The following is a 24672-nucleotide window of genomic DNA, read 5'->3' as shown; positions in this document are numbered from 1 at the left end:
GAGCGAGAGAGTTAGTGATTAGTTAGTCAACATCATACACATTGACAAGGAAGTACGATCGTGTCTTAACAATAATGCGATGTTCCAGGGGATCAGTGTCCAACATGCTGGTGACATCCTGCAAGGATAACATCTGCCGAGTGTGGGTGGAGACGGTGCTACCGGACGATGGACTGGTGAACATGCACCAGTTCGATCCCCTTGCCGCTCAGAATCCCAAGTTCCGCACGCACAGGCACAAGCACCGGTTCATGCAGCGGCTGAAGCATATGAAGTGGGTAACCTCGTAGTAAGCCATTGGTGTTATATAAAATCTTTATTTGGCTCATCTATTACTGATTTAATTTGTAATCTATGAAGTATTTCCATGAAACTTTACAATATAAGTAAGCTCGTGTTTAAAAGTGATTTACTAAATTTATTTGCGATGAGTTGAATATCTTGGAAAATGAGTTACGATTTAGCAGAAGTAAAATGTTGATTATTTTGCAAGAAGACGATGGGTTGTTGCAGAACATGTTTCCACATTAGACGGCACGCCAAGCACCAGCAGAGCCTCAACGGGGTTTATAACCAGACGATACCCACACTGCCGTCTACCTACAGTGTGCACGACTTCCATAGCTATGGCTTCCACGGGACCGGTGTCACCCCTGGTCTTCACTTCCATCTGGCCGCCAGCATCAACGCTGAGACAGGTCAGTTGTTACATTCATGTCCTTTGTCTCGAATATTTCCGTAATCTCCAGAAACCAGGTGTAGTCTTTGAGGACTCATAACATTAATGGCTTGAGAGGTAACGTGAACTAAAAACATTCACAGTTAAAAATTGTATGAGCGACAATATTGTGTGGTGGTTTTACCTGGATTTGTGTGGAGGACCGGGTGCGTACTGGTGGAGAGATGCTAATTTCCATTGCCTCTTTTTATTGGTTAAGATTGTAGACTCGAGTACTCCAGGTGTTTAATAATGTAACTCATGTAGAATTATAATGAAATCTTGGCTATACAATCTATTTACAGCTAAAGTGCAGAAACAAGGAATGATAAAAAAATTATTCAACTGTCAGGACGTAAAAGCAATTCATAACGTAGTGAAATTGATGTATTATTTGTGGATATATGTAATATATTTGTATACATGTAAATGTTTTTTATGAGAAAGGCATATGAAGGTATATTTTTTTGTTGTAGATATACCTCTGGTACCCAGCCTTATGACTGGAGATCCGGAGAGAGAACCCAACTTTGTCCTCCATTGGCTCAACAACAAAGAGACTGCCTTTTCTCTACAGGCTGAAAGTCTACTACAGGTCTGTTCTAGATTTTCTATGTATTATTTTGTTTAAGAATTATTCACGTAGTTAAAGCAATGTCTGTGTTTCTCACAGTGAACATAGATATGTATTTTTTTTAGAGTAGCCACTAGTTCTTGCACAATGCTAGAGATTGGTATGCCAATAAAAAATAAAATGATTCTCAGAGGGAGGATTAAAGATAGCTTGTAAAAACTAATCAGCTTATTCTTTTAATTAGTAGTGCAAGAAAGTTACATATGCTTGGTTAGGAATTTTGTTAAATGTGTATACGTTAATTGAATGTGTAAAACTATTGAGAAAAACATTCAACACTTTTAATCTATCCATTGTAAATTGTTATAAAATCATAGACATACTATTGTTAGAACTATAATACCCGTAATGTACCAAAACCTCCCCCTCTAGGTACTGTTCAGATGTTAGCAACTTTTAATTAAGATTAGCAATCTTTGATGCAGAAAATTTGAGAGTAGCATGTTTCGTATGGAAACAAAACTGTGTACCTCAGTTCTGGTTTCGTTTTGTACTTTTACAGATAATTTAGTGTTTTAGCCAAAAAATAGAGCAGAATGCAAACGTTCTTTTGTTCTGGTAAAATCAGGACAACACAATCTTATCTTATATTTATCCTTGAAAAATAATAGAATATTTATAGAATTCAGTAATAACCAACGGACTGTTTCATAGAGTTTTTAAAACCTATGAATTTAGTAATTAAGCTATTTAATTTTTAATAATATAATCATCAAGATATATAATCAGTATAGCGTTCACATAAATCAAATCCAATGAAAATTTGGTATTACTTGTCATACTTAATTGTGTTCTAAAACAAATTCTCTTGAAATAAGAGTTATTGTAATTAATTCTAAAATAAATAATCTTGTTCAGTTTAAAAGCTAATCTGCATACATTATTTGATTTCCCATTGTATTTAATGAATTGTAGAATATTAACCTGTTGAGTCCCGGGTTATGGCAGCACAGGGGCATCTGCTGGCCCGGGTTTTTTTCTGGCACTTGGTTACTACTTTGCATTATAGTTATTTTTTGCATCTGCATAATCATATACTCATAAGTTTTATTTTTATGTTTATTTATTTTCATATTATTGATATTTCTAAATTCAAATATACATATTTAAATTTATATATATATATATATATATATATATATATATATATATATATTATTAGAATTAACAGTATCACCTGATGGTCCTGGTACTGGTTCATCGAGATAACCTAAATCGTGGTTGAAGTCTGCATCACGAACTAGTTCACTAAAAATAAAATCACCACTTCTTACACGACTGAAAATATCCACATCACTTTCGTCGTCACTATCAGATAGTTCACTAAAACTCACTGCCCAATAATTCATTAATATCTTGATCAAACAACTCATGCTTACGCGAAGCCATAATTATTGTGTACAAACAACAGCAACCGGCTGAAACGCCTCGACGTTTAGAGTAAAAACAGGCTGCCAAGTATCGTAGCGCGAAACAAAATATACCTCACGAGAAAGCCAGTGTTCTCCCGAGTAACCCGGTATATTGAACGTCATTTAATTTAGCGAATTGAGTTGAAGAAAACGCAAAAATAAAAAACGCTCTGCGTGCGGCCGCAACAGTACGGCAACGGGCCACGACTGCACACTTGCCTCAGTCGCAACTGTGCGGCTACGGGATCCAACAGGTTAAAAACAGTACAAGGGGTTTCTAATTTATGAATAAAATAAAATATAGTGTACTTTACTGGGAAACAGAAAATATTCCCTCTCCAACATGAATTTGTGAATAGAATCCTTGTAAGGGTGTAATACTATGATGGCTTAACACAAGTAGAGTACAAATAACTTGTCTACAACTGAGACAGATAAGGCTTTGATATTTTATATAAAAATGTACTCTCATTTCTTTAAAACGCATGTAAACAATGATTTTTGTGTGAATACGATAATTCTTGATGTGTTAACCATTTAAATTTTTATTGCTGAATTGTTCTGAACTAGCCAGTAAAATATTTGTTCAGAACCATCAGATCTTTTTTGTGCTTACTTAACCAAACATTTTCGTTCATCACAGATCTCTATTTAAGTAAATCAAGACTAAAATGTAAATTTTTTCAATATTTTACAAGGTGCGATTTAAAACTTGTACCATTTATTTTAAACCAAGGTTTATGACATTACAGAGCATATCTTTCAGAATAACCTAAATAAACTGACCTTGACAGTGGTTTTAACAAAGAACGTTGTATTTCAGGAATTAACTAGAAAGGTAGTAGAGAAAGAAGAAGGCCTACATTTCGAGGCAAGTAACCATGACTCTTCTGACCACCATGAGACAGCAGAAGCTGCTGGGGAACGCACACCAAGTAAGCTTTCCTCCTAGTAATGCTTGGTTCTTGTCTATCTAAAATAACACATTCACTGCGGTACTAGGGTATCATATGTTACTGTTATGCAGTGTTAAAGAGCCAGCTCTATTGGTGACCCTCTTGATTTTAAAGTCGTAAGAACAATGTTAATCCAAACGTATCCTTTTGCACCTTAGTTTTTAATCGTAGAAGTTTGAGAGATGCCTCATTAAGAAAATACTATTGATAGCTATCCAAACGGTTTTTAGTTGTTTTAATATTTTTTTATTAGTTATTCAAAAATATCAATTGTTTTTGTACATAACCTAAAAGATGTATGAACTTTTGGCATTTGGTTTTGTATTTAATTACATCTTTAAAATGAGTCATCTCTTGTAACTCTGCAATAAAATTTCTATCTGATACACGTTTAATAAGTAGTCAGAATATTTGAAAATTTTACTGAAATGGTGATGTAGTTTAGTGATTTCTTGCATATTTGCATTAAAAAATAAGTTTTAACCTTTCCAGCGTTATTGACGCGAATCCGCGGAGGGCCACTACAAGCTCAAAACTTTATTGCTGGATCCGCGTTTTTGCATTCTTTATTTTCTTACTGCTATGTTAGTTGAATATTTTGCTGCTGGATGGTTCTAGTAGTCAAGCGACATACAGACGGGTTGCCCTGCCTCGAATTCTATTACAATGGGAGTGGCAGTGGCTTCTAATTGGCCAAGCACTGTCTAGCGGGCGTGGCCCGCGCCATTCACAAAGTCATTGACGGGAGTTCCCGTCAAGGCATCTAGTCAGTTAGTTAGTGAGAAGCGTCCGGTATACGCACATGTATTTCGGTTATCTGTTGTGTTTTAATTTTCTGTTGTGTCCTATTCTTTTTAAAGTAAATTATTCATATTATATACAGCAGTGTCCCGTGTTTATTTAGTGTGTTTTACCATTATTCATGTGAATGGCGAATCCAGACGATTCGGAATTTGAAGAATTGGTAATTCTGAGCAATTACTTGGTCAACTCCAAACTTTTTTCATATTTTACTGCGGTCATAAGGATGTTCTCAGAAAGCAAGAAACATATAATTCCAGCCCCGCAAGGGCTGTCCTACAGGTTGCCGAGCAATAAGAAGGTTCAAAGTCCGCATGATAACAGTGGCTTACGGGAGACGCGCGGAATGCCAGTTTTGACAGCCTACCACCAAATAAACACTCTTTGTCTACTTTTGTATCTTTCTAATTTTATTAGTTAATAATAAAGTATATGTTTATCTATAAAACTGTGTTTCATTCCCCTACTTACTGAATAAATGATAAAAACATTAGTGACAACTACACTGCTATTCTACGATATTCTCAAAAGTTAAAAATTAGCCTAGGAAATCCAAAAAAGGGCTAAAAAAAATTTTATTTACCGTTAAATAACTCTATTTTGACATACAGAAACGAAAATAAATTTAACTTTACACATTGGAAATTAAAAAAAATTGTAACTTAATCAAAGATCAGGTCCAATTTTTTATGACGCTTAAAGGGTTAAAATATTAGCACAAACCATTATTCTGCTATCCTGAGGATCTCATCAGACCATCCCTGGACCAGTAAAATATAATACCGGTACATGTTTTCCGCTTTACAACAGTTTGATATTAGTGACAGTGCATTAGTGAAGTCTATCTTTCTGGGAGATAACAGTTAGACACTCTCTGTTCACTGGCCTTTTTGAGAATGAATTAAGCTGTAGACTTCAAAACTTTGTAAGGAACTTAATTCCTATATAGAGAAGATCAAGTTTGATGATGGTGTTTGTTGCACTATGTGTTGTCCTTTATTCTACCCTTAGCAAAACCTGTTATATACAATCCAATGTACTCCTACCTTGTATATCATTGCAATAATATGTTGTGTAGTACTTTGATACAGTTGTTAATGATAACAGAGACTCATAAATTAGTAATTTACTGTCGATTTCAGTGTGTATTGACGCAGGGCAGTGATATACATAGATAGGAGGCAAGAGCTCAGGAGCGCTTTCGAGCCCAACAACATAGAACAGCAGCATTTGAACGCTTCCCTTCTTAAGCTGGGATCAAATTCATTAACAGTCTCCCTGAAACACTAAATTTAGAAACAAATAAAAAAAAATTTAACCCAATTAAAACACTATCTGGTGTCTTTTGCTTTTTATTCAGTTGCCAAGTTCATGGAGCATACTTGGGATTGATATTCGCGGCAGTGTTGCAATCCTGGGGGTTGATCCCACGAATTCTGAATTTTCTTTCTTTGTATGTGTGCTTACGTGCAGCTGTGTGGAAAGTCGAATGAATGGATTTAGTTTTTAAGATAAATACTGTATTATAATTGGTATTATAGATTATTGCTTTGCAATGTAATATATATTGTCAACGCAATAAAAATATTCTCTTCTATTCTATAGTAATAATTCCATAACTAATTTAGTGCAACACAAAGCTTTTGACGAAATATGTATGTTATTCTTAACCACACATTACACAGACTGAGGATTTTACTTTGTGACGTTCTTTATTGTTGGTTTTCCTCTCTGAGCCTGATACGTTCTAGAATTTGTGGGTTGTTGTTGTGGCATTGTCCGAGAACACTGAATAGAACGTTTGCCTCTACTTGTGTCAGACAAGAAAACCGGGACAGGAAAGGTGTCAAAGTCGGTGTCACAGGACGAGAGCAGCGACGAGCACCAGCACGGTCAGAGCAGCTTCCCCAACAGTAGTCACCACACACTCAGGTACTTGTTCTGTCACTTCATAGTACCGGAGAAAGTTTGACGGCGGTAAAAACCTGCAGCAATGCACGGAAAATAAATATAGAAAATACTAACTCCAATCAAAACACTATTTACAAAAAATTATTTATGTTATGTATTTACAATTTTGGAAATTAAAAGTACGGGAATAGCATGTGTTAGTGATTGGTCATTTGTTTATTGTCAATCAGCCGATAATTAATGATGCAGTGGATATCTACAAATTTGAATGTCGAATTCCAGAGATTGATTCTCGAATCTCAAGCTTTGGTGAAGATTCAATGGATTTGGCTTCGACCCATCACTAATTTTAATATTGTATGATTAATTATTAAACCCTTACTATTATTGCTAAGTCCCTTGTTATCATAACTTGTACCATAATTGTATTTAAAAAATTGTAATGCAAATTTGATCCACGGTTGCTGTAAATTCTCTTCTATCAAAGATTACAATTTGTCCAAAAATGCAGTTGAAACCTGTGGAGTTAAATGAAGTTCAAGCTTAAACTTTTCAAGAATCCACTGCTATTGTAGAAATAGTGAAAAATAACATCCGATATGTAAAACTTTAATTCTCAATAAAAAGAATATTTACCATTCTTTAACGAGTTATCTTTTCAAAGTTTTAATAACATTACTTATGAGAATAGCTTATGGTAGCACTTACAATTCTGTTGTACAATTCCACAGACTCTGATGTATAACATTTCTAGAAAACCAGAACCACAATCAAACCATAAACCGCCAAATTTATAAAATACTATTTCCAACATTGAGATTGTTAACAGAAATATTACGGAGATCAGAACATTTTCACATAAAACTAACAATCAGCGTTGAAAGTGGGCAGGCATTTACAAACTGCTATTGACAGTTCTTACTTGAAAGTAACGGTAGTAACAGTATGACTTTGTTCCTATTTGCGTAGCAATGCGACGTCTATCAACTCCCTAGCGACAGACACAGCTGGACCTCCTACTGGCGGCCACATCTCTGACTCGTTGGATGCCAAGATAGAGGCCTTGCTGCGCGACTGGCACCACAATCCTGACCTGCTCTTTGCCATCCACCCCATCGACGGCAGCTTTCTCATCTGGTCAGTACCACTTGTACTCCGTATTCTTTATGTTTGTCTACTTTGTTGCCATAATTGCTTTTTAGAGTTGTTTAGAAAAGAACACAATCTTTTCAACGAACTGTTCAAATGGGAAATGTGCAGCCTCATACGAAGATACAAGATACAAACATGTTTATTCTCCATCGAAATTCACATAAGGAAATTCAACAATAATGTAAGGAATTATGTACTGTATAGACCAATTGCCTGTGTGCAGAGAGGAGTTCATATTATGGACTGACTTTTGTAAAATTCCACTGAAATAAGTTTTATTTTTATATAGTTTATAAACAAATTTAGATTATATTAACCCTTCGCACATCACTAATAAATCCATTAACTTTCTTATAACACCAAGACAAGTAAAAAAAAAAATGGTTTCTTTAAGTTCAGAGCTAATTTTTATTATAACTAAATTATAAAAGGTAAAAGCAAAATAAAGTATAAAACAGGGCATTTTATTTAAAATTAGCCTATTTACTGATACAAAATAAATGTTTTACAAAACTGATTATTTCAAATAAATTTGAATTTTATTGTAAAATATAAAACATTTTACTATAAATCAAGATACATATTTTAAACTGATCACAACACTACCACACAATGAAGAATAATAACAAGATACGTAGTAGACTCGCACTTGTGACAACCAAGTTTAGGTTAGGTTCCTCACTACCACATGATGAACAATAATAACAAGATACATAGTAGATGTGCACTCGTGACAACCAAGTTTAGGTTAGGTTCCTCACTACCACATGATGAACAATAATAACAAGATACATAGTAGATGTGCACTCGTGACAACCAAGTTTAGGTTAGGTTCCTCACTACCACATGATGAACAATAATAACAAGATACATAGTAGATGTGCACTCGTGACAACCAAGTTTAGGTTAGGTTCCTCACTACCACATGATGAACAATAATAACAAGATACATAGTAGATGTGCACTCGTGACAACCAAGTTTAGGTTAGGTTCCTCACTACCACATGATGAACAATAATAACAAGATACATAGTAGATGTGCACTCGTGACAACCAAGTTTAGGTTAGGTTCCTCACTACCACATGATGAACAATAATAACAAGATACATAGTAGATGTGCACTCGTGACAACCGAGTTTAGGTTAGGTTCCTCACTACCACATGATGAACAATAATAACAAGATACATAGTAGATGTGCACTCGTGACAACCAAGTTTAGGTTAGGTTCCTCACTACCACATGATGAACAATAATAACAAGATACATAGTAGATGTGCACTCGTGACAACCAAGTTTAGGTTAGGTTCCTCACTACCACATGATGAACAATAATAACAAGATACATAGTAGATGTGCACTCGTGACAACCAAGTTTAGGTTAGGTTCCTCACTACCACATGATGAACAATAATAACAAGATACATAGTAGATGTGCACTCGTGACAACCAAGTTTAGGTTAGGTTCCTCACTACCACATGATGAACAATAATAACAAGATACATAGTAGATGTGCACTCGTGACAACCGAGTTTAGGTTAGGTTCCTCACTACCACATGATGAACAATAATAACAAGATACATAGTAGATGTGCACTCGTGACAACCGAGTTTAGGTTAGGTTCCTCACTACCACATGATGAACAATAATAACAAGATACATAGTAGATGTGCACTCGTGACAACCGAGTTTAGGTTAGGTTCCTCACTACCACATGATGAACAATAATAACAAGATACATAGTAGATGTGCACTCGTGACAACCGAGTTTAGGTTAGGTTCCTCACTACCACATGATGAACAATAATAACAAGATACATAGTAGATGTGCACTCGTGACAACCGAGTTTAGGTTAGGTTCCTCACTACCACATGATTAACAATAATAACGAGATATGTACTAGAGAAAGCAGAAATACACTCCACGCCATAGATATGTTTGGTTATGGCTCTGTAGGAGACGCAGAACTGACGAATGAGTGTTCAGATTTAGGCTAAGGGCACTCTCCTCCCCCTGCCGCAAAGTGAAGGTCGTTTATAAATACTTCCTTGGCAATCGCGATAAGAACAGAGCATGCACTGGGCATTTCGAAGGCCTTTTGTAAACTAAAAAATTCTTCAAGAGACATAACCTATAATATCAGATATAACTGTATTTGGCATTTTGGTAAAAGTCTATCATACTAATATATACGGCGTGCAAAGAGTTAATATAAAATACAGATAGATTTTGAAAATCAAGAGAAAAAGTTAAGGCTATAATAAAATCTAAATTAAATTTTATTTAAAAAAACCCTTAAAAACAAAGTATGAGTAATAAACATAAGTTAATATTAGTATTAATGTAGAAACTAGAGCAAATATAAAGATGTAAATATTCATGTACATTCACTAATGTCTAATTTTGAAACATTGTCAATAAGAACTAAGAAGAAGAGCGGCTCAAGACAACTGCCTTGCACAACCCCAGTTAACATTCAGCTGGTGTTTTGTGGTGTGGTGCAGACTGCAGTGCTCCTACTGTCTAAGTCAACACTGTCACATGTTACAGGGTGGTGGAGTGGCTCGACGAGTATCACCCCGGTTCGTTCAGACAAGCACAAGTATCGTTCTCGACTCGCATCCCGTCAGCGTTCCCGCTGGGCGACGCAATGACCATGTCCAACAATGTCTGCCTGTATCACACATCGTGCTGTCACCTGCAGCTGGTGTTTCGTGACGTAGTGAAGACTGCCGCCGCCACCAAGTCTCCACCCAACGGCCCTGGTCAGTATGGTGGCATTTTGATAAGTATTAGGGGAACCAATGGTTTCTTGTCTTTTGATTAACCTTCTTCTCCAGATGTTATGTTGGCTCAAAATAGTAATTTCTCAGTGGACGATAATAAGATAATAGTATATTCATCAACAATTAAGTTATTTAGTAAAAAACCCGACATCTGAGGAAGCATCTTCACAAAATCTGCATTTTCTGGGATCCGCTCTGTAGAATGTGAAATGAGCAGGAGGAAACTGCTGAACACTTGCTCTTTGATTGTCCTGCAATAGCAAGAGAGCGGTATGCCATCTTTGGTAGTTTGGACAAGGGTGGTGAATTTCCCCAGGAGGACCTGAGCAGTTGTTTTTGGTGGTTTGTAAAACTGCTGAAACGATAAACTGGTTGGCCTCATGGTAGGCCTGGGTATGTCAAAAGCCCTTGAGGCTTAAATGCATGGCAGTAGGCTGCCCCTTAGAAGAAAAAGAAGAGAAGAAGAAACCTAATAAAAACTAATGGTAAAGTGTGGTAAACTAAAGACCAAATGTGTGTGAGCCATTAAAATTAATTTTGTTTGTTTCTCTTCAGTTTGTTTAAATTTCCAGATCTAGTCTGATTAAACTTTTGTAATTTAATTTTAGGAGTCTAAAATGCTGTAATGGTCGAGTTGTTTTCCATAAAAAATAAAATGTTCGATTATTTATTCATTTAGTGTATTTTTTTATAACATGTATATTATTTTATAATAGAGCATTTTAAAAAGTCTTATACACTGAAAGCCGTTGTATGGATTTGAATTATACCCTTTAAACAAAAGTTCTTGCAAAACTCTACACTAATTATTAAGGGAATAACATTCATAAATGTTAGTATATTTCATGGAAAAATCAAAGTTGACTGTGAATAAAGTTGTCTTTTAAATGTTGTTGGCAAATCGTAATAAAATGAAACTTTTTAATATTAAATTGAGAAGTACAAACTTACTGTTTCAATTTTAAAATTATTTTACACTACTCAAAACTGTGGTAAAGGATTGTATCAAAACAAAGTTGTTACACGTTCCAGCGACCGGTAATGAAGACCCGCAGTCGACACCGTTACCCAGTGTGATAGAAGAGGACACGGACCCGGAGACTACGGGGGCAGGAGAGGGCGGGGCGACCCTAGGCGGAGACTCCGCCGGGGCCGAACGTGGGCCCGGTAGCTCGACGGGGGGTGACACTCCTTCCCTCCATGACCTGCTGACCGCACCCCCCTCACCTACACTCAGCATGGTCACCAAACACAGCAACGGTACACTCAAACCTGTGGCAGTTGACCTTCGCTGACAAAACCAAGTTCACACAGGTAGGTTTGCCCAAATTGTTTAATTTTTTGACAGTATTTTCTAATAGTGTAACAAAGAAACTGTGAGTTTTTGAGGTGTAAAGGATATTCTTTTCGCCCATTTAACTGACTGGTTTTGTAAGTAAATGTGACTTGAAATTCGTAAATTCTATGTTTGTGCATTGGACTTTGTCTTCTCGTGAGTAACAGACGATCATCAGTAAGCAAATTACTGAATGGTATTTGTCATACTTTGTGAAATAACTTTAAATAGATAACCAAAATGAAAAATTATCACGTTTTGTTAAAAATATATAACTTGCAGTTTATATTTTCTATATGTTTATTACCTGCTGGATCTATGCAGAAATGAAAGTCTGATTGGCAGTAATTTTTTCAAACATTTTAAGTTTACAATTTATATTAAAAGCCTATTTTTTCAGTGTATGCCATATACTAAAGAAGTCCATTTTATAATCTATCAAATGAATGTAGAATGTACATGATTTAACATAGTTCTTTCTACAGGATTTGATCAGAACTGGTTCGCTGTAGTCTCAACGGGTAGTCCGACTGTTTGACCTCAGTGAGGTCTCCCCAGCACTCAAGCACACTTTCAGTCGCCTGAAGGCATGCGTAATGACATGTAAATTTTACAACCAAAATTTTCAAATGAATTAATATGTCTTTTTTAAACTATCACCCATATTCGGAAGAGTTTTATAGAAAAATAAGAAACACATCTTTAGCTCTAGCATCCTTTAATGCAGAAGATGACAGAACAATAAATAGCCATAGCATTTATAGTTTTATAATTTTCAGACAAGTATATCATAAAATGAATCCCAAAACACAATTTACCAGAAAAAATATCGAGCAAAGCTCAGTTCCTAATATTTCAAATCATTATGCTTTACAGTATCGAAAACCTTTGACATGTCAAAAGATCTGAAACTTACACATAAACCTTCTTCAAAATCATTAACAGTATTATTTACTAATTTAATGTTCATTCAGTTAATGAAGTGGCAGTAGACTGGCAGTACACTAATAAGCTACTGCAGTGTTCACCTAAGGGAGTTACCATTCTATTTTGACAATTTCAATATAATAACGTGTGTGCAGGTCCTGAGTATTGGCCATGCTTCCCGAGCGTCAGGTCACAGGTTCCGAGTGAACGACATAACCTGTCACCACCCCGTGCTCCCGCTGCTGCTGACCACTTCCCACCACAACCTGCCCGAGGATGCTCCTGTGTGCCAGAGTCCTTGTTGCGACGACCCCACCACGCTCACCGTGAGTAGTAGATGGATATATCAGAATGGTAGACTTTGACCAAAATGCCAAACACTAGTATATATCCCATATTACACATTGTGTCTCTTATAGAGTTTTTTAGTTCACAAAAGACCCTTGAAATGGCAGGTGCATGCTCTGCTTATCTGGGTTGATAAGGTGCTTATCTTGCTTATTATGGATCACAGTTGATAAGGTGCTTATCAGGTTGATATGGTGCTTATTATGGCTGATGGTTGATAAGGAAGTATTTATACACAACATCCATTCCACCAGCAAGGGAAGGGAGTGCCCTTTGCCTAGCACTATCCACCTGCTCTTTTGTGTGTCCTACAGAGCCATAACCAAATATAACCTATCTGCCCAGATAATAAGATAAGATGATAGACCTTATCTGTGAAACCTTAGATAAGGAAATCCTCTAATAACTGGTAGTTTATATAATTTATCAGTTTGTACCAAGAATTTGAACTTAGATCAAATTCACAGTATAGTAAATTGTTATTTTTAGATTTTTATCAATAAATATGCTAATTTTAAACTAAAATTCGTGTTTAATATTTTTGCATTTACCTCTTATAGTATATTTATAATAAAAAATTAGTTTTGAACTTAAAGAAAAATATTTTATAGATGTCTTGGCGTTATAGGGAAATTAATGGATTTATTAGTAGCGTGCGAAGGGTGTTTAAACTGTTGTACCAGTGTGCTTTGATCGTTCCTTGGTTATAATGAAGGGACGTCCAGAAGTATACAATATTTGAGTGAGCTGTAAACAAAGGAGACACTGAACTTGAACAAATTGGTGGCTAATCACTTTCAAGTACAAAACTGTAAAAATATTCTTTCACAGTTTTGATTTAAAAGCTCAAATTTAACATAGTTTGATAATAAATATACAATGTATGTGTGGGAAGTGAGTACTTTTAACACATTAACACACTATAAATCTGTATTGGTGATTGAGTGAGAAATATTTAAATGCTACAGGATTTGCTTGTGTAAAACCTAACTTTTCACCAACTTGTCTAAAATTGTGAATAAATATCAAAGTCCTACAACAGCTTTGTATTCTGTTATAGCCATATTTTTATAATTGTTCTCAGAGTTTCTGTGAATACAATGTTACAGCCATATGTACAGTCTGAGATTGGAGTTGTTCATTAGTTATTCTTCACTGGATAATATGAAAATTAAAAAATAGAAATAGGAACATTATTTATAAGTAGAACTTTATTATTGTAATGGTTTGTAGGGTAGTAACATATTGTTGTTGTCAGTAATAAGATATGAAAAGTACAAGGAGTTTTAAGCGTTTTATAAATATATATATTTATAAAATTTTGTTGAATGAAATGATACGTCTTAATTTTGCTCAAAGGGTATAAATTAATATTGCCTCTTACATAATTTAATTTGTTACAAATTTGCCAATCAATGAACACCGGCTACCATATTCTTATATTCTTACGTGCCCTCAGTTTGAAAATAAATTAATGTAGCTTATACATTTCATTTTTCAAACTTTTTTAAATGTTCCATTATAAAAATAGGAACTGATTGAACTAATTATGCTACTTAATAGTAGTAAAAAATAATATGTATTCATGTAGTAAAGAATGCACAGTTTTCAAACTCAATTTTTCAACTACTATAAAAATCTTGAATTTGAAGTATTTCATGTGATTATGTTGGTATTACAGGGTTTCTGTAGTGAACTGATCCTATGGCGTGTGGATGCCGTCGGCCCACTGTCCAAGTCTGGAGGCGTGTCTGAACTTGCGCGAATCAACTCACCGAAGATGTCAGCCTTCTCAAACGTGGCCTGGATACCAACTTTACTGCCAAGGTGAGATATATCTGAAGAACTTCCTTGGAACCCGGGGACTCTGTACTTTATGAGCTAAAGATTTATCGAGATATGTTCTGCTTTCCTGTTGACAGCACAACACTAGGCAACCTGTCCAATTCTCCAAGTGCCTGTTTTGTTGCTTCGGACGGGGAGAGTCTCCGTGTGTATCAAGCTGTCATCGATGCCCGGACACTGCTCGCAGAGGTCTCTACTTCCGAGAGGCGCAGTCGCATGATGGTGAGTGGGAAGTAATCTCTGTAGGGCTTTTAGACCATTTATCCATTAAATGTAATTTTCACATTATGAACGTGTGAATTCCATCGTATAATAATATATTTTCTATATTAATATAATGATCAAGACATGATTCCACATATTGTATCAATACTCTTATGTTGAATTGAATAATTTTTAGTGATTTTTGTTCTTGACATTATACAAACCGATTAATTTCAATAGACACATTACATATTCATAAAAAATTGTTTTACGTTTGTGTGTGCTTTATTATTGATAAAAAAATATCAATCAATCATCTTTTATCGTCATTGACATGTATGACCAAGGCCAGCTTACAATAACATATATTAGATGCAATAAATATAATATGATAATTATTATATTAATAATAATTATAATAATATTACAGTATATTATAATGATCAAAAATTCTAAAATAAAAGACTTACATTAAAAACATCACCTCAATAATTATATTTGGGTTTATATTAATTATTGTGTTTTGTTATTGAGTGCAACCTAGCATATCTGGCAAATCGTTGGTACAAAGTATACGATTTTAAAAAATTCTTACTGAAAATAGGAACTGAGGATATAGTTCTGTAGCTGGATGGACTTCTCTCCTTTACCTTTTTTTGTAGACGGAGTTACTTTTGTTACCTTTTGTGCTTTTTTATATAGTGTCTGATCTAACATCATATTAAATAATAATATGTTAGTGGTTCAAAATTTAATCAATTATATTTTTAATAGCATAATTAGAAAACCCATAGTAATCTTGGCTTTTAGATGAACTAAGACTAGATACACATTTCATTTTACAATAGTTGTTTGAATTACAACATGGTTATTTACCAGTTCCAAGGCATAACTTATCTGGCACATCCCTTTTTACTTTATTTAAATCCAATGCTTTATTAACATCAATACAAAAATCATTAAAAATCTTATATTCTATTAGAATATTGTGATTCCTTTTGTTTTGTTTGACTCGGCTTTGATAAAAGGTGTGTCTGAGAAGATGCAAGTACCAAACATGCTTGTTCACTGTATGTCTATTGTATTCTATAACATATTGAATTATATGTGATACATTCCTGAACCGCAATGCTCTTGTATGCAGGGGTCGCAGATGAGCTTGTCGACCGATCTATCGTCAGAAGACGGAGCCAAACACAACTCTCTCCACGACCGTATCAAGATCGTGTCCCAACAGTCGACAGCTCGACCTGGCTGTGTTATACAGTTGGACGCCATCGCTGACGCCACTCATGTAAGTTGACTGTACACGTACCGCAGTGAGTTTTTCTCTCGCTTCCGTGTGAGTTTCACAGCCTTCAACGTCATTAATACATTGCACAAATCTGTTCATTTCTCAATTGAAAAATTGTGTTTTTTTAGAATTTTGCTTACCAGCTCAAAATGCTTTTTGTTTTTAAAACTTTTGTACGTTAAATACGTATAAAATGTCTCTTTATAGCTTATGGAAAATGTTCTTTGGAATCTAGATCATAGTAATTGTACTCACATATAAAAACAAAATAAAAATAGCTCCACTATAAAAGATTTTGTTATTAATAGAAATTTGATCACCAGTTCCAGGATTAAATTAACTTTTGCAATTAATTAATTAAAATAGAAAAAACAAATATTTATTATAAAGCCAGGCATGTGAATTATGTGTATCGTTTTGATACATTGTGATTTAATCATGTTTTGTTTAAACAAATAGATAGTTATATTTTTTTATTTGTATTATTTTATATTGAAATGATTGTAGAAACACAAAAGCTTTTATTTAGTAAATGTATCAGGACACATATATACAAGTTTTAGATCTTTAATCCCATTTTGTAAATGATAAAAAAAGTTCAGTTACAAATTATTTAATTGATACATTGCAAAATATGCAAGAGTTCTCATGTTTATTTTATTCAAGATGAGATAATTAAAATTTAGTTAAATTAATTACCTCCGTCATACATTGCAAATGTTGTAGCGTGACTACACGTGTTTATTATTAAAGATTATCTTATTATTTTGTGTTTGTGTGTATGATTTTTACAGATGAAGCCACCTGGTGGATTGATGGACGTATTGTTTGATAAAAGCCTGAGGATAACGTTCTGACATTGAAATAAATGTATTCACACTACAAAATTTGGAATGTATGACGGAAGTAATTAATTCAATTACTATTTATATGCCAGTAAGCATTTCCAGGGCTAAAATAATGCTTAATAACGAAACTAAAACTTCATAACGTGCGTTCTGTCTGAACGTAAAAGGTGTATACGTCAATTCGGATGTGGCAGTAAAACAGCTGTCTCAGTAGAACTGAACAGTTTGAGATATTATACTTGTATCCTCTGTGGAACGGTCGTGTCCGTGTGTTGGCAGGACTGGCAGAACACTCAGTTCCTGCACGTGTTCCAAGAGCAGCTGATCACGGGGGAGAGCGAGGGCGGGGTCGCTCAGCAGTTGGGTCTCAGTCTGACGGAGGGAAGGCTCAGTGCCATTGTGGACCTGCAGCAGAACGCAGAGTTCGAGGAGCCCTTCTACCTCGTGGTGCTGGAGCGCACCACACAGGGCACCACCATCCACACATGGCGCATTGTCATCTCCTCTCAGACCGATAACAACGGTGAGAAATACGATTTAAATAATCGGTAGTAAGGTATTTCTTAAACGCGTTAGTTATGGTTATGTTCCATATAATTTATTGTGTGGTAATAACCATATTGAAGTGTGCTGGAAAATGTCGCAAGGGATCTATTTATCTAAAAATCTGATCTTCTGCTACCAAAGTATTAAAAATTGCTTATTGTGGTCTTACTACTTCCAATTGTGTTAATTAATGTATTAACCCTTTCACTGCTAACACCCAGTTTTCTAGTTGCTGACAATCTAGGTGTTATTAACTGCCAGCGTCCTGTTTTATGGATTTTTACAAAAATAATTATAAAATTTAGTAAAAGTCAATAAGAAATTATTTCATGTATGCATAGAGTTTAGAATTAAATACGTTACACGAAGATAATTATTTAATAAAAAAAAATCAACATACAAATGTGCCAATAGAGAAAAGGAGTTCATACAAAGTGCTACTCTATTCATTCCTGCTGATATTTGGAATTCCGACTTTAATTTGGATTAACCGGAATTTTTTAGAGTTCTGTAAATATAATAAGTGCAATTTTAGTTTATAAATTCCCAAGACTGAATTATAAAAATAACATTATATAAGTATGCTTGTTATTTTGTGAATGTTTTGTTTAAGGTTTACAAGAACGTATTTAGTTAATAAATACATATTTATTTAGTCATTTTATCAATTTAGGAATAATTTAATTATTTAGTTATAAGTATTTTGACTTTGCTAATGAGTTGCATTATGAGTTTGTCAATGTTTATGTAAATAATACGACAGTAAAATATTTGAATTTGAAGGTCAATGTTACAGAGTTGAACGGCAGCCTAATGTATGTCCCGGACAGTCAGCTGGTGCAGGACGACACTGTGGAGGATATGGACTCGTCGTCAAGAGTGTGTGAGGATTCAGGGCACGGACTTGTCAACACGGGACATGTACAGATTACCACAACTAAGGTGAGGGTTTGGTGTGTGGTCTAATCTAATTTTAATATTAGACATGGGCTGATCTATCGATTTTAAGGGGTCTCAAAGTGAATGACAAAATTCATCAATTGTTTGTCAATTGTTTGAAGTTGTTCCTAAAGATATATTGGCTTTTTGATTTTTAGTTGAGCTAGTTTTTATCTGTATTTATTTATGTACAAACATTTGGAATCCAAATCGACCATTTTCAAAGTAGGTCTACAATTAGTTATCAGTAAAGAGATTAATTTTGGAATTGCCCAATCTCAAGCTGTAATCTTTGTGAGGAAGAACTTAACATTTTATTTTTGACTTTCTGTAAAATAATGATATTTATAGTACATTACCACAATGTATAAAGTAGTAATGAGTATGGAGTTCCTGCTTCGGAAGAATATTTTCTTCTGTGTTTTGAATGTCTTTTTTTATGGAAAAATGCCAAATTGTATTACCAACATAATGCTCAATGAAAATTCATTTATAAGCAATATTTATTTACAACCCTCTGAGCAAACATTCATACCTTTATAAAAGCTTGAACTAAGATAAGTAGTTTTTTACTCAAGACTCATTTTATTGCGTAAATTTATAGGAATTCTACAAATTGTAATTTTAATGGGACTCTTCGTGCAGTTGGATAGAAAATTTTAAGGATCTAATGTAATAATAAAAGTAAAAAGATTGTCAATGTAAATATATATTTTGTACTAGGCCTTTTGAAATCAAAGTTAGAATATTTTGGTCAAAAATTTTGTGAATAGAAGATGGTTTTAAGGTTTGATTTATGATAGCAATTATTATTTAATGCAGTTTGAACCAGAAAACCTTCCTCTAGTTCAAGGTCAACTTGAAATGAATTGTATTGATTCTTAAATCACGTTTATTCATATTGAAGTGCTGTAATGATCATTTAAGACAGATTTAGTGATCTATACAGTAGCTTTTTGACCATTTTTGGAGCAACGAATAACACAAGTGTCGTTCAGTATTGCCAATTCAACTATGTGCGCAGGTCTGCACACAAGAACTGCCACTGCCCGATGGAGTGGATGTGATACACGCTGCCCCTGCGGGGGGTCACCTCAGTTCTGCCTCCATTTACCCAGCATGCTTTGCGCCATACATCATCGTCACAGCATGCTCCGATAGCACTATCAGGTCTGTACCCTTCATTGTTAGGGTCCTAAAGTAATGTTAAACATTTTTTTTAACGACTCCTATTTATGGAAATAATAAATGTAAAACTTAAGATTTGTTGAAAGTGTTACCAAAGAGGCAGCTTATCAAAATAAAAAAAGTTGAACCCTTTTAGTGCCGAAGTCTGTAGATACGGACATTGTGAAAACTACCAAAGAATGCTGATGCGGACATTAACAGAAAAAATGTTACATGATTAGTTTTTAATGCATTAAAATTTTCTTGCTGTATAAACATCAGAATGAACTTATAGGGATAAAATATTTACGGCTGTAAGATTAATCAGCTGTTTAGTATTAAATTTAGTGTAAAACAACAGATCAAAGTGAAAATTTAGCTTTCTAAAAAATGTTACTTTACAGTTTATAAAATGTAACAGGTCAAATTACATTTGAATATTCACGGGGAATTAGCAGACTGTGACGTCAGTGAATCACATGTTGTCGGAATTGAGATTTATTCAATTAATAACGGAGAAATATATTAAAACTTTATACGGGAACAAATTTAATTAATTAAAATGAATTAAACATAACCAAAATTCGTGTTTTACAAAAGTACTAAATAAAATTACGCAGAAAAGCCAATTGTGGGATAAAATGACTTGCATATTGATGACGTCATAAAGCACATGTTGCTAAAAATTTAAATAAAAAGCTTTGGAAAAATAATAAAAGAAAATAGAAGGACTTAAATTGATTAATTATAGTGAACGTGATAAATTTTGACAATTATAAGAAAAGAATCAAATTATATTTAATCGTAAAGACGCTGATTTGAACGGGAGAGGGGGATGAGTATTGTTTTGAGTTGGTATGCGTAGTTTTATACGGAGAATCCTTCTTCTCTTTCTAGACTTGAAGCAAGGAGGTTGTGCTCATGTGGATCCTCCTGGGACAGTAGTGATAAAATTAATAGGAAACTGTATTATGGTGTATTGAAGTTTTAATAAGGGATGGGATGTTATGTTAGATTCTCAAGTTATCAAAGCAAGGTGAGTGGAATTTATATATGTATGGACAGTGTAATATAAAGTAAATTGACATCAAGGTCATTTGCTTTGAGTTTTATTTGAGTGTCCCATCTATAAAGAAGTGTGACAGGAACTTTTAATGGAGTGATATTGAGTGTTTTAACCATTATTCAACCTATTTAAAAACCTGACATAGATATAGACTTGTTGTTGGTGATATCAACAACACCAAAGACATTGAATTTTGATAGTTATTTGGTATCAACTTGGAATAATATGAGTTAGCCAACACAAAGTAATTTACATAACTAATGAGAGGGAGCACATTTTGAATACCGATTGGGAGAAAATTGCGACAACAAACGTGGGTCTGGAACGTGGCAGAGTTTCAAACAAACGAGGGGACCGTAGCAAAAGGACACAGCTAGCTTTGGGCAGATCTTGAGCAAGATGGTGACCAACGCGATCCGCAGCAAAATGGCACACAACAACGTGGGGCCTCAACAACATTGAATACCAATACGCAGCAAATTGGCACAGCAACGTGGGGCTCACAGCAAAAATATTAATGAAAAATTGTTTTATGTTTTGTTCAGTTTTATTTTCTCTTTCATGGGGAAAAGTACATACTGTATATTAAGTATATATATAATTTTTTAAATTTTTAAAAAATACATTACACTTAAAAGTAAACTTTGTTTTCTTAGTTTTAAGAAGTAAATTTATTTTTCCGCTAACAGATAAAAACATTGGGAAAATATCGCAATATTTGTAATTTTTACAAATTTATTTAGTAAAATACTACAAAACGGCTGAAGTAGGCCTGGCACCCTTCAGTCATATTGAGTGGAAAATTCCCACTATTCTTGAAAATGACTTAATTTATCCATGGCACTAAAAGGGTTAATAAGCAGATAAACACATATCAAAATATTTTGTTCATAACTTATATAACTGTTGGATCTCTTATACCACTTTGGTAGCAAGGATTGACTCCAAAACCCTCTTTCAATATTTAAAACGTTTCTATAAAATTTTTGCCCAACTTCATACAAAACTTGATGGAAACATTATTCACAAATGGATCTGATCTCAACATTCGCATACAAACATTCTTTTTTTTAATATACCTCAAAATGACTCTACATATTGTTTTTCTAAATCAACCGGAACATTGAAACAAAGGAGAGACACAGCCTACAAACTATACTTGTTCAGAGCTAACCTAGATGACCAGTGGTGCCAACCGTACTGCTCCTGGGCACTGCGGTTGGCAAGAAATGTGAATAGTTCTGGAATTCTTTGGACATCTCTTGTACGATTATCTGGGGTTTGTAGTACAGAGTTGATTCAAGCTATAAGATCTTAAAAAACAATCATTCAAAGATTAAAAAAGTACTTTACGTCATTTAAATTTTCAGAAACTATTTTTAAGCAATAATTTTGTTTTGCACAATTTTTTTATTTAATTGGTTATGATCATGATTACTGTTTTAGATTCTGGAAGTGTAAATTGGGGAAGAAAGTGAATGGAAAGATAGAAACAGACGTACGAGTGGCAAGAGTGGGAGATGCTGCGTAAGGATAAAGAATCCATGATTGAGATTTCAGGTAAGGGTCTTCTGTTGAGAATTTAAATTTCTAATTTGAATTGTATAGGTTTGTACGGTACAAGCTCAGCTTAAGATACATGTATATCACTCCCTTTAGGGACCATTTTAGGTATTCTCTTCATTTAGTATTAAATTACTCAATTTATACTAAGCGTAGAAAATAAATTGTTTACTTAAAATTACTATGATGCCATGTAGATGGGGAGTTTGCTTCCTCTTATGAAGACCTTGAGTGAGGTATTTTATAAAACAATCTTTTTTCTGGTTGGTAAAACTGTTGTCAGTGCTGATATGTTAAGCTTCCAAGCGTACATTAGGATATTGCAGTGGTGGTATGGTTTAATTTTTAATTGATCAATCAATTAAAATTCAGAATGTTTTAATACTCTACATTATGAATGTTTAAGTTTTCTAAAATGTTGTATTTATACCCTTTTTAGAATTGTATTTTATAGTACATGTACGTAACTTACAAAATGTAAAATATCCAGTGCATCAAATTATTTCCAAATAGAATAAACTTTTTGAATGAAAAAATTAATAAAAAGTGTCGGAAAACCTTTTCAGTGGAATATCATATTCATAATTACATACTGCTTTCAAAAAATAAACTGCACTATAAGTAGTGCATTTGCTATAAAAAAATTAAGTTCGTCAAATCACAATTGCTTATCCGGCTTTAGTGATATTTGACTTATCTGTTGCAACATTAGGTCAAGTACGACAGGGATTACTGTATTATCGTTGTTTCAATCCCAAAAAATGAAATAAAAGTAACACTTTGATGGTTAATTTATGAGTCAGTTATTTGAAAATTATTAAAAGTCTAAATTAATCAAGCAGGGCTCACTTCTGGCTGGTTTATTCTTTCCATTTGAACGCACAAAGGGCACAGAAAAAACCGATGTGTTACTTAAATCTGGGCAACCTTATGGATGTTCAGGAGCGGTACATCACTAACCGCAAATGTTGAGATTCTGGGGTGAAAGGGCAGTTCAATAGGTCTAGTCTACTGTGGGAGATGACTGTTGGAGTTTGGTGGGGTTCGTTGATAAACAATCCCAGATTAGATCCATAAAAAGTAGAGGAGGCTTTTTAGTGGGTGGTTACGCACCTGTGTGCATAAAGCATTCTTCCGCCTCTCCCAAAAAAATTATGTAGTAGTAAATCCCTACTAATATTATAAATGCGAATGTAAATTTGTTTTTTTCCGCTTTCATGCGAAAACTACTTAACCGACCATCATGAAACTTTGTACACATATTCTTGGAGGTATGAGAGGTAACATAGGATACTTTTTATTAATAAACAAAATTTAATTTTTACAAAAAAATGTTTGTCAAAAATCTAGCTTCTTTAACGCCATCTACCATTTCAGTAATAAAGTTTCAACCCTGACTACTGTAATAATGTCACACTGTATTATCGATGGTCACATTAACATCTAATCCAATCCATCCATTCAATTGATTATAATTTCCGCTATTTGTAATTATTTATGTTTGTTACAGTGGAATATATTTTAACATATGTTGTAATTTAATAAAGCATATTTTAAGTTTTTTAAACTTCATTGTGCGTAGTAATTTTTTAGAATTGATAATCCTAGCTAAGCAATAAAATATAGTTATCGTATTAATTCATTTGTTAAGTAATGATCTCCAATGCGTATTTAATAGCTTAAATACGAGCAAAGCTATGGGTAAAAGCTAGTGCATTATAAAAATAATGAAACATTCAGTAGCATAACAGTGCATTTACATAATGCATGCGTGGTGTACATCTGATGTTATATTTGTGTTAATGTTGTTTCTACAGGTCAGCCGTTGAACATCAACGCAGCGTACAGTGGCCGGATAGCCTGTGCCTACAAGTACGGCAAGTCATTTACAAGGCCTTCTCGGAAAGATCCAGACTCCAGATACGTCAACTTGTGTGTGGCCATATATGAATGTGAAAGCACTGGCGGTAAGTGCAGAATCAGCTGTTGTGATACTTAATTCAAGATCTGTTACTTTTACGAACTTAAATTTTGTTAGATTAGCTCTGTTTTGAAATTTGTCCAGCGTAGTGCCTCGAGAGCCCATCCACAAGTGAGCTTTAAGTATATGTATTAGAAGTGTTCTCCTGTGGGAACAATTGTTAATGCATATATAAAATGTTGCGGATATTTTAAAATCTCCAGGACCGAATGCTTAGACACGCACTGGTTACGTGT

General features: G+C 34.3%; 1 protein-coding gene across 1 annotated transcript in view; it reads left to right on the top strand.

Moving 5' to 3' along the window:
• LOC124372995 (dmX-like protein 2) overlaps positions 1-24672 on the top strand; it is a gene marked incomplete at both ends in the record, with an annotated part of 39034 nt that overhangs the window by 1898 nt on the left and 12464 nt on the right. The window contains 19 exon segments of the mRNA XM_046831403.1: positions 89-274; positions 514-698; positions 1195-1313; positions 3588-3699; positions 6342-6453; positions 7402-7569; positions 10137-10351; positions 11405-11640; positions 11642-11686; positions 12791-12961; positions 14665-14810; positions 14906-15050; positions 16177-16326; positions 17454-17697; positions 18517-18662; positions 19684-19829; positions 22339-22374; positions 22376-22452; positions 24273-24422. Of these exon segments, the coding sequence (XP_046687359.1) occupies positions 89-274; positions 514-698; positions 1195-1313; positions 3588-3699; positions 6342-6453; positions 7402-7569; positions 10137-10351; positions 11405-11640; positions 11642-11686; positions 12791-12961; positions 14665-14810; positions 14906-15050; positions 16177-16326; positions 17454-17697; positions 18517-18662; positions 19684-19829; positions 22339-22374; positions 22376-22452; positions 24273-24422 (2789 nt within the window).

The sequence above is a fragment of the Homalodisca vitripennis genome, unplaced genomic scaffold, assembly GCF_021130785.1.
Source record: "Homalodisca vitripennis isolate AUS2020 unplaced genomic scaffold, UT_GWSS_2.1 ScUCBcl_4561;HRSCAF=10816, whole genome shotgun sequence".
Lineage (NCBI taxonomy): Eukaryota > Metazoa > Arthropoda > Insecta > Hemiptera > Cicadellidae > Homalodisca > Homalodisca vitripennis.
This window is presented reverse-complemented; position numbering and strand designations above follow the sequence as displayed.